This window comes from Cyprinodon tularosa, unplaced genomic scaffold, assembly GCF_016077235.1.
Source record: "Cyprinodon tularosa strain WSP-4 unplaced genomic scaffold, ASM1607723v1 ctg417, whole genome shotgun sequence".
NCBI lineage: Eukaryota > Metazoa > Chordata > Actinopteri > Cyprinodontiformes > Cyprinodontidae > Cyprinodon > Cyprinodon tularosa.
Window position 1 is genome coordinate 432,879 of NW_024039138.1, and position 19,584 is coordinate 452,462.

The 19,584-nt window shown below is 41.9% G+C and overlaps 1 protein-coding gene across 6 annotated transcripts in view; it reads right to left on the minus strand.

Moving 5' to 3' along the window:
* The window catches only part of LOC119792287 (histone deacetylase 4-like), a 91,994-nt gene that overhangs the window by 13,952 nt on the left and 58,458 nt on the right, over window positions 1-19,584 (minus strand). For all 6 annotated transcript variants that reach the window (XM_038298867.1, XM_038298869.1, XM_038298866.1 and 3 more), the window contains 8 exons: window positions 18,220-18,338; window positions 9,216-9,344; window positions 9,010-9,119; window positions 8,335-8,469; window positions 8,057-8,243; window positions 4,765-4,985; window positions 385-615; window positions 30-225 (listed from right to left, as the gene is read on the minus strand). In XM_038298867.1, the coding sequence (XP_038154795.1) occupies window positions 30-225; window positions 385-615; window positions 4,765-4,985; window positions 8,057-8,243; window positions 8,335-8,469; window positions 9,010-9,119; window positions 9,216-9,344; window positions 18,220-18,338 (1,328 nt within the window). The remainder of the gene's footprint in view (window positions 1-29; window positions 226-384; window positions 616-4,764; window positions 4,986-8,056; window positions 8,244-8,334; window positions 8,470-9,009; window positions 9,120-9,215; window positions 9,345-18,219; window positions 18,339-19,584) is intronic.

A 19,584-nucleotide genomic window follows, 5' to 3' on the forward strand; every position in this document is an offset into this window, starting at 1 on the left:
CAAAGTTGTTTAATGTCTGATCTGCTGACCTGTGGTGAAGCGAGGCTTGACGGGGGGATCCTGTGAAGGGACGCTGATAGGGAAGGATGAAGCGGAGGCCGGAGAAGATTGGGCTCTGGAAAGGGGCCTGTGTCCCGGGAAGGAGATAGACAAGCCAGCGGCCTCCATGGAGGCCTGATAGTTCCTCAGCTGGTGGATCCGCTGCTGCTCCAATAACAAAGCCTGCTGCTCAGGGGAGAAAGTGAAAAAACAAAAACAGGGATTAAATTATTCCAATGTAGCTTAAAAAAAAAATACAAGTAACTGTATTTACAATGAACGGCCAACAGATGGCAGTCAAAACAAACAAAATTCATGCACACATGTTGGATCTTCATCCTCTACCTGTCGGAAGAGCAGTTCCTGTTCCACCTGCCGCTCCCTGTCTCTCTCCCGCTCCCGGTGCTGCTGCAGCGCCTCCTCCTGCAGCTCCTGCGGGTCTGGGGGCTCCTGCTTTATGGTGACCCCTGGAGGCAGAACTCCCGCATCCTGGTGTTCCCTCAGCTCCTCCTCCGTCTCCTCCGGGTGGCTCTGGTGCTGCCGCCCCACGGGCGACTCGCCGGGCTTCCCTATCATCTGCAGGGACATAAAAGAGATGATGAATTTTTCTTCATAATCCAACAAATCCCATCCAGCGCAAAAAATCAAATTCCTTGATGAATCATTCCCCCCTCCTTTTTTTTTTCTAAAGCATTCTTCATTTAACAAGCTTAATTTGGATTACTCAGTGGGTTCGGTGCCTGGCTCCTCTCAAACCTGTCTGTTTCTAATTGAATCTGAGCTGCCTCTCCGCTGACTGGACGACAGGGCGGAATGTGTGTCTCGCTGATCAGAGACATTCCACACTCCCCGTTGCGGCGCTTGCCATCGACTCGTCCCAGGCCCCCCGCTGTTAACCCCGGTGGCACTCCACTCTGCCATTGATTCAGGCTCCACCGACACGGATCATTCGGAAAGCTTGAGAGCACTCGCCCTCGTGGGCCGTGGGTGTTTATTGCAAGAGAGACAAGTGTTTGTGTGAATTCTCAAGCGTGGGCTACAGGTGTGTGTGTGTTCCCAGAGCTACAAGCCTCTCGGGTCCACTGGCTCCACTCCAAGGGACACCAATGACGTCAGAGTATTCATTCAAACCCCCCCCCAGCTTCTCTTTGAGTCTCCTTTGCATCCAAACAGACACTCTGCTCTCCCCCGTCCCCCACTGACCCCTTTTGCTCCACTTTCTCAGAAACCTGCTCTTATTATCTGATTCAATCAAGCCCAGTCTCCCTCAGAAATGCTTCTGGATGCAGAAGACACTTGTTTTGTACTTTTCTAACAATCAGAACCGCTTTTTGCAGGGTCATTCACTTCCTGTCTAAAATATGCATTCATTCTTTTTGGTTTATTTTAAATTCTTTCAATTTTTCTTTTAGTTTGCAAAGCCTTAATGGTGTTTTCACTCCACTGGACTAAACATTGTTTAGCACTTTAACAACTAAAAAGGTGAAAAGTTAAATGATAGCGGGTGCGGCCATCAGTTTTGCACATCAAGAGGGTAAAATTAATAGTAGATGCACACTGATCAAAACATTGATTTTCATGTCTTTCTATATATCTTCATTTAGATTTAGATTTTTACTTTGACTAGACCGTTTGCATTTCTTTTATGCTCTGTTCTAGAACAGTAAAGTCTAATCTCACCATTTTTTTTTCACTAGCATTCTCCTGTATTGATCAGGACAAACATCCCCACAGCATGATGCTGCCACCAGCATGCTTCACCATGGGGGTGCAACTTCCTTAAAAGGAATAGTACACCCAAAACATGATTAGCCTTCATTTTCTACTCACCCCCATGCTGAACAACACTCTGGAGTACTTTTTTGATATCTCAAATGCATCTGGAGATCTGGGAGGCTTCTTGCTGTCTGCTGACATTCAAATAATGGAGGTGCCCAGCGCCCGAGGCAGAAAGGTCCATAAAAGTCCACAAAAAACATTTCAATATTCCTCCATACTGCTCGTCCAATGCATTCCAAGTGTCCTGAGTGGGTAGCATCCAGAATTTACTCTAAACGAAGTCATTTAGAATGTTTTTAGAGCATAAACAGTAGTGTATAGGATTTCCTGAAAGCGCGTTCACGACGCTACGGAAACCGCGGCAGACCAAACCAGATGAAAGTGCGCATTCAGCTCGGCAAAGAACTCATGCTCTTCCTCAACACTGAAGTCCTCAGACATTTTTCTTTCGTTGTTTCTTTCTTTGCACAGGTAAACAGCACATTTCTTCTTCTACGCTTGCATTATTGGAAGAGCAGACGCTGAATGCGCACTTTCATCTGGTTTGGTCTGCCGGCTTCCATAGCGTTGTGAACGCGCAAGCGCGCGCTTTCAGGAAATCCTATACACTACTGTTTATGCTCTAAAAACATTCTAAATGACTTTGTTTAGAGTAAATTCTGGATGCTACCCACTCAGGACACTTGGAATACATTGGACGAGCAGTATGGAGGAATATTGAAATGTTTTTTGTGGACTTTTATGGACCTTTCTGTCTCGGGCACCATAGACCTCCATTATTTGAATGTCAGCAGACAGCAAGAAGCCTCCCAGATCTCCAGATGCATTTGAGATATCAAAAAAGTACTCCAGGGTGTTGTTCAGCATGGGGGTGAGTAGAAAATGAAGGCTAATCATGTTTTGGGTGTACTATTCCTTTAATATTGAAGTTGAAATAGTGAGTAGGACAGTAAACATTCTACCAACAGGTTCTCCACCCAGCTGAGGATCTCTATAGCACATTTACAATTAGTATCTTGGCTGCCATGCTGATTAATGCTGCCCTTTTATGTTTTTTTTAATCACTAATCAAGGTTTGAGTTGAACAGAGTTGTGTTTCCTGTTCATCCTGATGATGTTTGTTCACTAAGAACAGCCGGATTTATACTTAGATCAAATACGTTTTTTAAAAATGGGTTTTGTTTTATGTTCCAATTCATAGTAAAGCAATATTTTGTGATGGTTTTTCACATAAAATCCCAATAAAACATCAAAGTTTGAGGTTGTAACGAGAAATATGTGTAGAGACATTCAAGCTGTATGAAAAACATCGCAAGGCACCAAATTTGATAAGGTGATCCTGTCTTTTTTTTTACTTTTAGAAAGCATTTCACTATTTTGGGGTTGCATCATCTGATGCAGTGAGTGGGACTTACTCAAGCTTTTAAACCAGCTTTGGTTAAATCTTTATAGATGCTCGACATGACAAATATGTTATTTAAAGTACTCCATCTCCAGAACTGATACAATTCCCCTTCTTCCACATAGAGAACTGAAGCTGTTCGTCAAAGACCCTGTTATGAACTGTGATCACAGATCAGAGGAAATATTGCTCCAGATGGAGACTCTCTTCTGATGTTCAACGAGGAATGGCTTCAGTCTGGGCGCTCGCCCAAAGTCCTGTTAGGATAGAATGATTTTTCTCCTTTAAGGTTCATCTACAGCTACGGAGAAACCAAGCCATGTTTGGGAACAAAATAAGATGGGATTTGTTGATATGGAACCAACATGACCCAGTTATAGCGGTTCTGTTAGCAGGAATGGGCCAAAAATCAAGCAAATGATAGAGAGAAGCTTCTGGAAGGAACCTCAAAACGTCTGATCCGAGGTTTAACATTATTTCCACCTGATGCGAAGCAAATGTTTGAAAATCCTTGAATTTGAAAGACAACTATGATTGAATTATTCTATCTTTTAGCAAATAGAGGTAATTGATCTAATCCTAACTGTCACATTTAATGTTTGACACCAAAAAGATTTGTTTTCAGCTGCATGGAGAAAAGCAGTTTTCTTATGGACTAATTTCCCTTTTTTTTATCTAAAGGTTTGACTCAGACATTTAATAATCATCTGATTTTGTTGCTTTTAGATTTAATATGCATCCATCAAAAAGAGCAAATTGATCTTATAGATTTAGGCGAAAATGAATGAACATGACCTCATATATCGAGGGGAAACACACATGTTCGGGCACCACGTTTTTTTTTTTTTTCCAGAGGTGTTTGTGTAAAAAGTCGCCGGCCGGGAGCTTGAGAAAAAAAAAAAAACATATGCGAGGGAGGGAACGTGGGAGCGGAGAGCGGGGGAGGCGGAGGTGGAGGAGAGGAAATCCCTTGTTTCATCCACCCACATCTCCTCCGGCGAATCCTCTGCTCTTATAGGTAAAAGCCATCAGGAGGCGACGAATCGCTCGCTTCCTCCCTGCCCATATAAGGCGAGGGTTTCCGCTCTGTTGCCGTGGCAGCAAACGGTTATCTCGCACCGACCACAGTCAGGGAAACGGGGATGTTAGTGTTCGTCACACACAGATTTGCACGAGCGTGCCGGTTCTGCTGTACATGTAAAGCCATACCTCGTTCCACCTACTCACTAACAGAAATACTACAAAGAGAGGGAGAAAAAAAAAGTGGACTACTTCGCACACATCTATGGATCACGCCTGATTGGCTGGGCTTTTGGCTGCTGCCTACGCAAACTACGACACTCTGGAGCTCACAGCCCTGATATTTATCTGTTTATTTCCCTGCAATGCCACATCCACCGGGTTTTACCAGGGAGCCAGCCTCTTTAACCCCATTCAGTGACACACAAAATCATTTCTTTAATTTTATTATTATTCTGAAGATCCCAAGAGCTCAGGAGAGAGTGAGGCAGGAGGTGTTGGGAATGAGAGCTTCCAGCTGTTACCTTGTTGAGGTGGAGCTGCTGCTGCTGGAACTGCTGCTTGTGCTTCTCCAGGAACTGCTGGTGCTGCTGCTGGACCACCAGCTGCTGCAGGGCCAGAGCCTGAGCGTGGGCTTGTGCGGCGGTCCCCTGGGGCAGTGGTGCGGACTGGGTCCTCCCGAGGGGCCGGTGCTGCCTCTGCAGCTTGGCCATGGATGCTGACGACATAGATATGCCGCTTACGCCTGGGAACACACACAAATGGAAGGAGGGGGGGGGAGGAGGCTTATTGCACCGAGTCCACAGAAGAGATGGATTAGATTAACTGCACAGCTGCAGAACAATTTGGATGATTTATGATCTGATCTGAACATTCTGCCGAAAGATGTTAAACTACTAATACTGACAGACTGCAGCTTTTTATCAGCCTTTTGTTGGAGAAAGATCTGATTTGTTCTGGAAAACAATAAGGATGCAGCAGGCTGTGATTGTATCAGGCTCCCTGAACATTTTTCAATGGACGGCTAAATACTGCCACAGACTCAAGTTTTGTTGAGTTTTCACTTTGAAGAAAGGAAGGAAGGAAAAAAAGGAAGGAAAAAAAAGGAAGGAAGGAAGGAGTGAGTGAGTGAGTGAGTGAGTGAGTGAGTGAGTGAGTGAGTGAGTGAGTGAGTGAGTGAGTGAGTGAGTAAGAAAGTAAGCGAGGAAGGAAGGAAGGAAGGAACAAAGTGAGTGAGCGAGGAAGGATGGAAGAAAGAAAGAAAGGGAGCAAGGGAGGGAGGAAGAAAGTGAGGTAGGGAGGAAGGAAGAAAGGGAGCATGTATTTATGAGAAAGATTACTAGTGTACCACTGGCTTTAAGGAAAGGAGGAAGGAGATTGAAACATGGCTTGAAACATTGAAGGAAGGAAGGAAGGAAGGAAGGAAGGAAGGAAGGAAGGAAGGAAGGAAGGAAGGAAGGAAGGAAGGAAGGAAGGAAGGAAGGAAGGAAGGAAGGAAGGAAGGAAGGAAGGAAGTGAGTGAGAAGGGAAGGAAGGAAGGAACAAAGTGAGTGAGAAGGGAAGAAAGAGAGGGAGCGAGGAAGGAAGGAGTGAGTGAGTGAGTGAGTGAGGGAGGAAGGAAGGAAGGAAGGAAGGAAGGAAGGAAGGAAGGAAGGAAGGAAGGAAGGAAGGAAGGAAGGAAGGAAGGAAGGAAGGAAGGAAGGAAGGAAAGGAAATGAGGGCACATAGGGTAAAGGGAGGATGAAACAGTGAAGAAAGGATGGCCCTGCGATTGCGATTAAAGACCCAAAACAAAAACTATTCCCCAAACGATGCTACCAGGATCTGCTAATACTACCTTAAACTCCAGACTGCATGTGAACCTTGCTTTATGCGCCTCGATGTAACACAGATAAACTCAGTTGTATTGCATTTATTATAGCAGATGTCAACACCTGGACACATAATACTGTGTTGAAACACAATGATGGCAGCATCATACTATGGGACACTTTTACTGTAGAAAGGAGGCCAATTAATGAAAACACTTACTGTAGTTGTAGCAGAACTACAGCTATAGCAGGGATGTGATCAAATGGGGGAGGAATATTTTGCAAAGCAATATGCTATATAATTTGATTTCTGCAAAAATCATCTGGATCTTAAAGGTAAACCTTTTTAAAAAAAATCCCACTTAAATATTCGATCATTTCCTACTTTCTGGATCGGTGTTGTTGAACCTGAGATTGGTTAGCAGATGCATCTGTGAACCCAACGAGCAGAACCATCTGTGCTGCCATACTGCTTCTACTCCATTGTGACCATCCGAGCCGAACGGCATCTCAAGGCCGTTTGCGGCTCGGCACTGCGGCGAGACAAGCGCGAGCGGCAAACCTTAATCGAGGCTGTTAAATGATGTGAGGAGTTTGACTACTGTGCAGAATGTCTGCTGCTGCATTACGGGGCTGTATAAAGCCTGCTGATGCACAGCTGCATCGCTGCAGAGATGGAGAAAAAAGAAAGAAAGAAGGAAACTACAAAGTTTTAACGACTTTCTATTGTCGGATGAGAATTTTCCCACATCTGGGGCTCTTGGAAGTCCTTCTCAGCTCTTATCCTGCGTGTGGGCGTCCACACGGCCCCACCGTGCGTGCGTTTTGTTGCCTTTTTTTTAATAAACGAGCAGAAAATGCTCCTGTGTGCGTCTGTATGTGCGTCACAGCTCTTTCAGCGCTAATGCCTGCCTGAAAATAGAAGCTATGTTTTTGTGTCTGTGACTGAGCTGATGGGAAAGGGCACACAATGCACCCATGTCAGACTCTCATAGCATACGCTGACATATGAAAGGAGCTCATTAGTTAGCGCTAATGAATGGACGTCTGTCAGCGAGACGGGGTTACAGAGCAGCGCACATCCCCTCTGAGTGCTAAAACGCTTTGCTTTTTTTTCTAAATGCTTCGCTGTTGCATTCACAGATTTCTCCTTATTTCCTTTAATTAACATCAGTTTTACATTTTCAATCCATGCATTTCTAGAATCCATTTCCACATTGCATACCTTTACCAGCTTGGTTTTATTTACCAGCTTGGTATTTATCCCAAATCATTCAAAAATAAAAACATATTCTAACTAACTTTCACTTCTGCCTTACATTATAGGGCGATTTCACTCATTTTCTTTAAAGCATAGATCCATGTTATTATGTTAGAAAAGGACACTAATGTTGTCCAGGTTGAAATCTTCTAGGTTTTGTCAGTGATTAGAACCTCAAAAAAGATAAGAAAGTTGTAAAGTAACAAAACATAAACAATGAATGCCATTTGGATATAAATACATTTAAAAAAAAATTTAATTGGAATTTTTTTAATTAGGACTCTTAAAATACATCCTGTTTGTGTGACAATATCCAATAAAGTTTGCTTTGAATTTATGACAAAGATTTGGTGGTGATTGAAGGATGCGAGGGGAAAAAAAGGAGGACATGGGGAAAAGGAAGGAAGATGAAAGGATTATAACCAGACAAGGAGTGGGAAAAGATGGTGGTATGGAAAGATGAAAAAGAAAAGAAAGAGAGGAAGGGTGGATTTAAGGGAGAAACTTAGGCAATGAAAAAGCAAGGCCACAGATAAGGATGGAGGGGTATGATAAAGGAAGAAAAGGAGGAGGAAAGGATGAAAATCCTCTTCAATCAATGAGAAAATTTTTTTTCCAAATTCCAGACCTTCATAACGGTGAAATTTAAATTCCTGCTTAATGTTCCAGACGGCAAAAAAAGGAACCGATCTAGACAGGGAAAATGATCAGTGTTTCTTTTTTTTCCATCTTTAAGGCCCTCACCTGTCACCAGAGGGCTCTGTGCAGGACTCTGCTCCATGAGAACCATGTGCTGCAACAGGGGGCTGTGAGCGCCGTGGCCCCCAGATCCTCCATCTCCAAGGTAGGGGCTCAAGTGGCCGCCGGAGAGAAACGGAGGGCTGAGGGAGAGGGCTGGTTGGAGGCCCCCGTCCTGCTGTGCTGAGGTGACCTGAGAGAAAAATAACAACATTAAAAAACAAGAAATTAAACTGCAAAAGAAATGGCTGCAGAGTCAGACGGCAGGCTTATTTCCTCCTTACGTTCGAAGCAGCGGTGGCGGTTGCGGTGGCGGGCAGCCCTAAAGTGATGTTGGGTAGGGACGGGGAAGTGTACAGGGACAGCTGGTTGATGGAGCCTTGCTCAGCACCGCTGCACAGCCTCTGGGCCAGAGACGCCTAGCAAACACATTTAAATCATTTGCATCATGAACGTGGAGAGAAAAAAACAACAGAACAAAACAAGACACAGAGAAGCGGATGTCCACGCATGGAGAGAGACATTTGCACCCTCTTGGTTTTATAACATTGTCACAGCCACAAGCCTCCTCCACCCTCCCTCAGTGTCCCTAAGGGCTTCCGCAAATAGCATCACGCCAGCTCCTCAAGCCTGTCTCCCCGTCTGGAGCCCCATCACCTCAAGATGCCTTGCTCAGAGCCTTTGTATATGCAACAGCCTGAAATGTTTGGGAGCTAGAAATCAGCACCATTAGGAGAGCGCTTTCACGAGAGACACAAATCTAATCTTACAGCTCAATGTCTTACAGCTAGTTTTATTCACTCCTCATTTTATACTCTGGAAAAAAACATAATTTAGCCGCAGAATGTATTCTGATGGGATTTCACAAGTTAGACGATTATAAGGCGGTGGGTAATTGTGGAAATTATTTCAGCACTTTTTATGGAAGCTTAGTTAAAAGAAGACTCGCTGTGATATACCTCCATGTTGTTGGCGACTGACACAGTGATGCCGTTCTCGTTGGGGATGTTGTTGGAGCTGTTGTTCGGGGAGCTGGGGCCGGAGCCGGGGGCGCTGCTACATGCAGAGTCTGGGATGGACAAGGAGAAGAAGACAAATCAGATCCACCACAGGAGACTGGAGCAAAACTCTATAACCTCCAGGTTCCTGGTCTCTTCCTCTTTACCCGCCATGTCCAGGGAACGTTTCTTGGCCGTAGTAATGGGGCTGTCTCTGCGGCGGAGCAGCGGGCTGCTTCTGCGCTCGCTGACTTTCTGCTTCAGCCGGGAGCGCAGCTTCAGGTTGGGCTCCGAGGCTGGAAAGAGAAGAAAGGGAGAACAGCTGTCATTTATCGTTGTTAAGGTTTGACATCAAATGATCTGGTATCTTCAGGAAGACCATAAAAAGTGTGGCTCCACTCCTTAGATGCATGATGGCAGTTAGAAGCAAGGAAGGAAGGAAGAAAGAAAGGGAGTGAGGGAGGGAGGAAGAAAGTAAGTGAGCGAGGTAGGAAGGAAGAAAAAAAGTGAGCGAGGAAGGAAGAAAGAAAGTAAGTGAGAGAGGAAGGAAGGAAAAAAGTAAGTGAGCGAGGAAGGAAGTAAGAAAGAAAGTGAGCGAGGTAGGAAGGAAGAAAGAAAGTGAGCGAGGAAGGAAGAAAGAAAGTAAGTGAGAGAGGAAGGAAGGAAAAAAGTAAGTGAGCAAGGAAGGAAGTAAGAAAGTAAGTGAGCGAGGAAGGAAGGAAGAAAGAAAGTGAGCGAGGAAGGAAGGAGGAAAGTAAGTGAGTGAGGAAGGAAGGAAGAAAGTAAGTGAGTGAGGAAGGAAGTAAGACAGAAAGTGAGCGAGGAAGGAAGACAGGAAGGGAGTGAGGAAGGAAGGAAGAAAGAAAGGGAGCGACAAAGGAAGGAAGAAAGGGAGGGAGGGAGGAAGTAAGTGAGCGAGGAAGGAAGACAGGAAGGGAGTGAGCAAGGACGGAAGACAGGAAGGGAGTGAGCCAGGAAGAAGGATAGGAAGGGAGTGAGCCAGGAAGGAAGACAGGAAGGGAGTGAGCCAGGAAGAAGGACAGGAAGGGAGTGAGCCAGGAAGAAGGACAGGAAGGGAGTGAGCCAGGAAGGAAGACAGGAAGGGAGTGAGCCAGGAAGGGAGTGAGGAAGGAAGGAAGAAAGAAAGGGAGCGACAAAGGAAGGAAGAAAGGGAGGGAGGGAGGAAGTAAGTGAGCGAGGAAGGAAGACAGGAAGGGAGTGAGCCAGGAAGAAGGACAGGAAGGGAGTGAGCCAGGAAGAAGGACAGGAAGGGAGTGAGCCAGGAAGAAGGACAGGAAGGGAGTGAGCCAGGAAGAAGGACAGGAAGGGAGTGAGCCAGGAAGAAGGACAGGAAGGGAGTGAGCCAGGAAGGAAGACAGGAAGGGAGTGAGCCAGGAAGAAGGACAGGAAGGGAGTGAGCCAGGAAGGAAGGAAGTGAGTGAGGAAGAAAGTGAGCGAGGAAGGAAGGAAGAGTGTGAGCAAGGAAGGAAAGAAGGAAGGTTCATATTCAAATATCAGACTCTTCCAGACATCGCAAATCCCTCTCACATAATCAGACCAACTCTATAGTAAAGGAGGTTTGAGCAGAATTCTTTTTTTTTTTTTTTTTTTTGGGAGGAGGTTGTAACATGCAGGTCTGTGTTCACACAATGCCGGTTGTTATCTTCCCACGCAATGTTAAGACTAATTACAAAATCAACAAAACTCCCTGAGGAAAATGTCTAGTAATAATGCACAGTGCCACGTTTGATGAAACTAAAGAAAGCATGACAGTCAGGCACGGTGGTGGAGGAGTTGTGATTCCGGCTGGTTTTGTTGCCCGCGGTGCCTAAACACCTTGCTATCATTGAGTCAATTATCGACTCCTCATTGTAGCTGAGTATTATAGATTAAAATGTGAGGCCATCTGTCCAACACCAGAAGCCTGGCTGTAACTGGGTCATGCAAGCAGTGATGCAAAATTTGGATGGAGAAGATTGGACCAAACATAAAGCCCTACTGAATCCTGGGGTTTTGTTTCTTTCTTGACATACATAGATCTGCACTTTTGGCCCAACAGTTGTTTACTAGTTATGACACTATTGGATGTGTTGTTGTTTTTTTTTTACATTTAATATTACAATACCAGGAAAGACTGAATAATCGTAATTTTTTTTTTTTTCCTCAAAGCAACAACCTGACAAGCTTCCAGCTTAGGTTCTGCACACGTATCTGTTATGGAGCACCTTCCACAAAGCTGCCCTGTTATTAAAACCTCTTTGCAAGACAAACTGCTACACGCTGCTGTTCATTTAGCCTACAATTCATCCCTCCCACTGAGATGCTTCTGAACAAGCCAAATTCATATTTTCCCAAAGATGAGCTAAAATGCAATTAGCTCCAATTTGGGAGCCGTGTCTGACTTGCCTACATGGCATTTTAGTCTTTTGTCTGGGCTGTCATGGACTTGTGAATGGAGACAGGGAGAAGGGAACGGCATGTCACCTTGGCTAGCCCCGCGGGGCACTAATGCTCAGTTTATTTTGTCCAGACATTCATCGGCCTGGAATCTTTTCATTATTCATTATCTAATTTTTGGACATCAAACTCGAAAACCCACATTACAACACAACAGGATTCATCCGCCACAGAAATTTTCTCCGCTAGAAAATTGAGAATGTCAGAAAGCTGCGGGGAAATCTCCTTTTATCGCAAACAGTTGTGGATTTGGTCTCATTTCCAGGGGCAGGTAAAAATAAATGTGATGAAAAGAGAGAAGTGTGAAATATGAAGTGTGAAGGTACAGTAGCACCGAGAGGGACAGAACGCTCCTTCCAGTTGGAGTCAAACCAATTAATGTAGACAGGAGTCTGCTTGGGAAGCCAATTTACTGCAACTCTAGTAAAGGGTTGCAGATTTTTTATAAATCGATTAAGGCAGCGACAGATACTTTTCTTTTCAGCAAAATCAAAGGTTAAAAATTCTGTAAAGTTGAATTTATTTGACAAATAATAAGAACAGAAGTATGATAAAGTATTTGCCCTTTTACAGACTTTTTTTGCATCTTAGTGAAATATCATTAATCTGGCCCCAAGATAGAATTTAAAAGGATTATTAGAACTAAACAGAAAAATACAAGACACTAAATTGTTTAGTGTCATGGCACTAAATGTTTTAAAGTTTTTCCCTACAAATTAACCCTTTGCAGCATTTGTTTCCATCCAAAAATAGTAAACATTAAAAATGAATGAGACACAAGCAAACATATCAAAAGTGTCCAGATCATTTAAAGAAAGCAAATGAGGCCCCGCCCCCAAACTTAAAAAATGGCAATAAGTTTGAAGCAATACATTTTTTTTTTCTATAATAGATTTTTTAGCAAACATTTTGAGGTATAAGTTTTCTTTTCAACAAAGTTCTTATTTTAGCTTTGTATGTTATTCATATCTTATTTTTTCAACCCAAAAATTAAGGTTTAAATTAGTTGTTGTTTTTTTTTATAGATTTTATGGCCCAAATTTAGCTCCATATACCTCAATCTAACGTCCATAACATTACAGCCAGATTGATTTCAAAGGAAGTATTAAACAAAACAGATTTATCAATCCTTCTTACTTAAATTTAGTTGGTATCTGCACAGAAAATGGAAGAAGTGAATATGCAACAAAAAAAGCGAAAAAAAAAAATGTTTTTCTTACAAAACTAGGGCTAAAATTCTTCCAGGACTCTGGAACTGGAAGCAAAAGAAGCTTATCAGAGGCTATTTAGTGCCTTTTACATAACGCTTGAAAATTTGTTGACGCCTTGCTGTGAAGTGATGCTTTAATATGCTAAATAGGAAGGTATTCTAGAAAATCCCTCATGTTGAATTTCTGCTGGTTTGAACAGACACACATCAAAAAAAAGTTAAAGATAAAAGTTATCTCTAAAGTGCAATCAGGTCTGATTTCATCCAAACTCCCTAGAAGCTTGTAGCATCCTTAAGCAGACCTAATTTTCCCTGAATTTGATCACAAGACAGCTTCTATTAGCATGCAGAAGAGATGAAACAAAGCCACGTGACTGACAGGGACGATAATTAGCACCCGGTAAAACACAAGCGTTTGGTTTCTGTTTCAGCAGTGGGAGAAACACATTTGAAAGAAGAAAATGATCCAGCGTGACAGGAGCCCTGATGGTCACAGCAGAGATGTACTCAAAGCCAAGTGGAATCGATCCAGAAAATGTCAATACTTGCGAAAAGAGGTTTTCTCTGTTATCTGAGACGACTGAAGGGAAGATGACACAGTGGGATATTTACAGAAATTCAACCGATGCTAAACAATGCTTAATGGAGAAAACAACAATAAAGATTTAATCAAAACAGTTAATTCGTGGGAATGCACTTTTCCTGACTTATCTGCATAATTATGCTGCTGGAGAACTAATAGACCTTTTTCCTCCCACACAATCTCCTCATTTCACCCCAATACTCTCCTTTAGGCATTACTTGTTATCCTAACAGATTACTTTTTTTTTTTTATTTATGTGTTTTTTTATCTCTAAGAAAGAAGTATCCTCCACCCTACACTACGGCCACTAACTCTGTCTCTCTTTTATGTTTTTCCTTCATAGAAAGTAAACCTGTCTCAGCGCTTCTGTGTTATTTTGTGGGACGGATCTATATTTGGAGCTCCTACACCATTAACTATGGCTTGTTTGTTTATTTTTCCCCATAAAAGGTAAGCCTAATTCAGTGCTTCTACTTTTTATCTAGGTCTATCTTGTTGACAAATTTATCTACTCTTCCATTTAACCGTGCTCTAATATTGCATTTCTTTTAAACAAAGAAAGTAAACCTGTCTCAGTGCTTCTTTGCTATTTTGCAGGACGGATCCATGTGTGGAGCTTAGGGGTGTGCAAAATAATCGTCATGATGATGCATCGTGATTCTAATTTTCGTGATCTACTGCATCGATTCTTGACGCAAAGTATCGATTATTAATAAAAAAAAATAAATAAATAAAATTGCATGAATGGTTGGCGATCATCAGCCAAAAACAAGTGTAATACAACTTCCAGTCCAGTAGATGTCGCTGTGGATGTGTTGACGCACGCTGCCTTGTGTCACAAGCATTTCTGGCCGCGGGATACTGCGCCGAGTCATTCAAAAACAAAACATGGAGGAGAAAATATTGCAATGCATCACAATAATTCAAGTATTGTGATGCATCGTGATAGAATCGCATCGTGGCCTGTGAATCGTGATTCGAATCTAATCGTGACTTCTTTGGCAATACCCACCCCTAGTGGAGCTACTACACCATGCTTCTTCTTTTAGTTTGGGTCTATCTTGTTAGTAAATTGATCTACTCCTCCATATAACTTGGCTCTAATATTTTATTTCTTTTTACCTTAGAAAGTGCAGTTCTCTTATATTTAGCCAAATCTCTTTCCTTGACGCAACCTATGAAATACAGCTGATAATAGAAACTGTCACTCTTAGTTTTTATCTCATAAAGAAAGTAATCCTAAGCCATTGAGTCTTGGGCTAAGGCTAGCTTTAAAAAATGTTTTCCTTTTTCACACGGTTCGGTTTTCAGAGGGTAGTGTTACAACAGAATCTTCTTCTTCTGGAATATCTCCAGGAAGAACAGAGCAATATCGACGACATAGTTCAGCACCTGAATTTGACTGAACCACGAAAATGGACCCGCAGGGGTTTTCCGGTTTGGTTGTTGTATAAATATTACTGCGCATGTCCAACATTTCGTTGCCTGTTTTCGCCTATTTTTGCTTTGGCACCACAGCGCCACTTACAGGCCTGGCATACATTTTGCAGCGTTTTCATGCATTCATGTGGTCGATCACATTTATTTTACGTCTCCATCTTTAAGACAAACGTTCTGGAAAATATTAGCGTTTCGTGTTCGTTTTGACTTCGTGTGGACGGGGCCTTAGTTTTACCATTTTTCCTGGACTGAGCTATTAATGTTAATGGAGCTGAATTTACTAATGATGTGGATTTTTGTTGGATTTATTAGTGACTGTCTGATTTAGCCGTGTTTTATTTATTTTTTTAATTAATTGGATTATTTGGATTGGATCTGCATTTATTTCCAACATAATATCTACAAACTATGTTTTTTTATGTTTAACATTCAGGACCAGTGATCGCAAGTTGCTTCCTTACCATGACCTTTATTAGAAGGGCCTTTCTATATTATATAACTCCATTGACAAGCTGGCCATTGTTGCGATCCGGTCCCAATGGGCTCCGGAAAGCTGTACATTCAGAAGGAAGGTGTCCTTCAATTATAGTGGAGCTTGATGCTTTTCATTTTTTGGGGCAACAGTGCATGGCCGGCGCGTACATATAGGATTGGAGAAACTTTGTGCAATATTAGCAGAGTAGAAGAAGTCCTACAACTCATGCTTGCTGTGCCGGGTGCAGCCTGCTTAGCTCTGCTTCTATCAAAGAGCACTGTGAGTCTGAGGGCCTCACGCTTTTCCAGCCCTGCTACGTCTCTCTGAGGCATCTCTGTGTGTGTAAGCACACAGGGCATTATTCATGGGATGCTCTCTCACCCCTCGCTGTGTGATATGTAGGAAAGGTTAATGGCTCTAGGCCTCTATCTGGATGATACTGTCGATTTTCTTTAGAAGCCCCCTTCTTGTCACGCAAAAATAAGTTTGTTCCGACTCAGTCGCTGGTATTCTCTGGTGGCATTTTCAGTGGAGACAACTTTAAAAGCCACATGACTGATCATAAAACATTTACAGCCAGTCTTGTTTTTAGTGCAGACATTGTCCGAAAACACAGAATGGAGGATGTTCCTTTTTCGTTTTTTGTTTTTTCAACCGTCACTGGAAGTCCTGGCTTTCAGTATCTGACTTTACAACCTGGCACTGATATAAAAGGAGGGGCCTCTAAACTATCCCGAGCTGGGATTACCATAAGTAAACTCCACAAAGCACGTCATCGCTGTTGGCAAATATCAGGGTGGCACAGGTTCTCTTCACTCCCGGCAACAGAGCACAATCCATGGCATTATAAAAATCCAGTGGCACTATATGACGATCTTTTTCGCCTAGTTTTTTTTCCCTCATAGAGCAGATTTATTTTATGAGATCATTGTGCCGCATGATTTATTCCAAATCAACCTCAAAAGCTTTTGTTTTCTGTGCTATAATCTTCCCTTTCACTGCTGCTGAAAAGAGACCTCCAACCTACCTGCCCCAGAAAATAGTCAGTGTCAGTGCCTACTTTCCCTTCCTTCTTTTTTACTCTCACATTTTTTTCCCCTTCTCCTCTGCTCTCCCTGGTTGGAATGTGGATGTGTGGGCCAGTGTCAACTGTGGTCTACCCGCCGTCGTAGCCAGCGGCTCAAAGCCTTGGAGTCTTCAGGGCCTGGCTGCATACGCCTGCCGCTGCGCTAAGTGAATAATTGCACTGTAAGATGACCGCCGCTTCACAGCTACACCGCCGCAGCACGCCGTCCACGATTTACACAAAGCTGCACTTATAAACACAGGGAACAAAGAAACACGGAAAACAGCTGGTTTTGCTCTGTGTCTGAAAGATGTAAGACCGTGAGCCACGGGCAAATCTTTTTTCCAGCGGGGCATTATGGGGTGTTTTAGCTGCTTTATACGGATCTAACGGGATTTGGCTAAAAAACACGCACCTCAATGCAACACTACTGCTACAGCCTGCTGTTAAAACTTCAGCTCTGCGTTTTAAATGCAAGAAAAGATAATTAACTATACAAATAATCTAAAGAATTACAGAATGTTTTTCCTGCAGAGTACTACAAGAAAAAAAATCAAACAGCATCAGAAAAATGTAGTCTGATTTCCACCCTTTTCTTATTTCAAGTGCATATTATCTAATTATCTTATTTTAAGAGTAATAAAAAATCAATCCATATGCAAACCATCTTATTTACCTATTTAAATTAAGGGTAAATACACTTAATTTAAGTATATACATATTTCTAGATCGTTTTTTGCAGTGTAATGGTGAAGAAATGCAATTTTTGTGTATTTTTTAAAGAATTTCTTGTCAGTTTTCTTTTTTTTGTTTAAGAACTACAATTTTTTTTGTATTTGTTTCAACTAAATGTAAGAGATGGTTTTTAATTTAACAAAAGAGGTTTGAGGTTTCTCAAAAGAAGAGGCATATTTTCATCCAATAGAAAATATTACAATGAAGAAAATGTGTTTAACTATGTGATTTATGCTAATCTTGAAACAAACAGCATCAAAAGTGAAGGCACATTAAATGAGCCTGAAAGAAATCAGACTTTTTAACTTCTGACCAGTTGGTTGCTGGTTAGCCTCAAGCAAAAACTTGTTACCGACTGATTTTTTGCATCATTGTTGATCTTAAAAGAAAAGCATGGCTAATCAGTGAGCAATGGGTCAGTTATCAAAAGAAGATGATTTTTTAAAAACTTTTTTTTATATTTACTTTTCTTTTTTAATTGGGTTTTTTTTGGGGGAGGCGGGGCAATTATCAATTGGAAAATGTAAGCTTTAGTAGTCAGCATGCATTAAGGTTAAGATAAACGATGACAAGAAAATTAAATACAGCAAATTAGGAAACAGTAGGAAAAGCTTTATAAGTGTACTTTTACTAAAGAGTGCTCAAAGAGAAATAAAAAAATATAGACTCTAATACAGGGAAAATATAGGGAAAAAGGCAGAGATATTTTATAACCCTCAGGTCCAAGAACTAAGCCCTTCAGAACCTCACATCATAGCCATTACACCACAGCAGATCCTCCCAACATACCCCAGAAATTCTAATTCTGTTCTGAAAAGTTTATGTAAAAACATAAAGATCAGAGATCCACTAAAGTATCAAGCTCCAGATTGATAAATCTTTTCCAAAAAACATTTAGTCTGAAAGAATCCTTGCAGGCAAAGAAAAACAAAAAGATTTTAATAGAAAAAAAAATCATGATTCTCCTCTTCACTTAACTCTAACTCTGTTGTGCTCCATTACCACCTACACTAACTCTTTAACACGCTCATGTGGGGGATGCTGGGAGACCCTGACAGTCTAATGTGGATGTGATTAAAATATGCCAGACAAAAGTCTGCACTGCAGCTTCTGGCCATAACAGTTAAAATAAAAAAGAATCTGTTTAAGCATACAGATTCATCAGCCTCCAGCAGTAAAACTATCAGTTTGAAAAAAAAACGCACCAGTCTTCCGCAGGGGGAAGTCATCCCGGGGGTTGTAGACGCCCAGCACGGGGTGATTGTAGGTGGACACTCCGGTTTGTGGAGGCGAGCTCTGGTCCAAGGAGCTATGCTGAGTTTTTCTGCAGGATAAAAAAGAGAAACGGCAACACAAAAAAAATCAGATGAAAAAAAACGCTAAACAAACATTGACGCCTTAAAAAAAAGAAAAAAAAGAAACGATCTTCATGGATCTCATGGGCCTAAATGATTAAGGCATCATGCAAATCGCTTGGCAAGAAGGCAGACATGTGTCGCCATCTGCTCGCTTCCTACAGTACAAAGTGCTGTTTGCAGGAAAACTTAAGCCACATTTGGCTTTGGCCCAAATGCATGTTCCTGACAAGAGGATACACAGTCGTCTCTTCCAGAACTTAGTGGGAGGGTGAGTCCAAAGAGTGGAGAAATTTATATTTAAGTTTGAAGAAGAGGCAGAAATACACAGACACGGTATTAGTCTGAGCTGTAGAAAGTCGACGCTTGTGGGCGTTTTACTAGATCCTACAACAAAGTTAACATTATTTATTCTTTGTTGGTTGGAATCTGTTTGTTATTCATTAACTTTATTATAATATTTTTAAAACAAGATCATAAAGAGATCATCATTTCAAATCTAAAACTCAAAGCTTTAATCAGAGAAGAGGAAATAAAATTTCAAAAACCACAGATCCCAAAACAGAGCCCTGTGGGTCTTCAAATCTTATTAGAGTATTACCAACTTGATAACCACTCTAAAAATATAAAATAATATCAAAGACCTTTAAAGTATAGTTAATCTTTACTTACTTATTGCTTACAAGCATAGAAAAACATAATTCAATAATCTAAACATCATTTTTTCAATGAAAAATGTATTCCCTTTCAAATGAAAAAAACATGTGAAGATTCCCCCAAAGGCAGATCTGAAAGCTCTTATTTTAATTTCAAATGTAATACTTCTTCACTTCAGTTCAGCCAACTGTGCATGTGTTAGAATCTAACACAAACACAATAAGGTTCAAGACTACAGACAAAAATAAAAAACAAACAAACAAAAAAAGGAAACAGCAATAACAGGGAGATGAAAAAAAATCACCTTTCACCTGTGCTTTTATTTTGTAAAACGAGCACAAACTAAATATGCAGTGAAATTACTCACTGGCATTTCATTCAGCTGGTTTCTACTGACGTACTGTGTGTGCCTACATAACAAATGTGTCAGTCAACATCACCTTGCTGTATTAATGCCCACTCCATCGTGTGAGAAACAAAACGTATAACAAACAAATCTGAATTAGCAAGTGTGCACACCTGTAAAAGAGCTCCACTGGTATTATAATTAACCTCAAG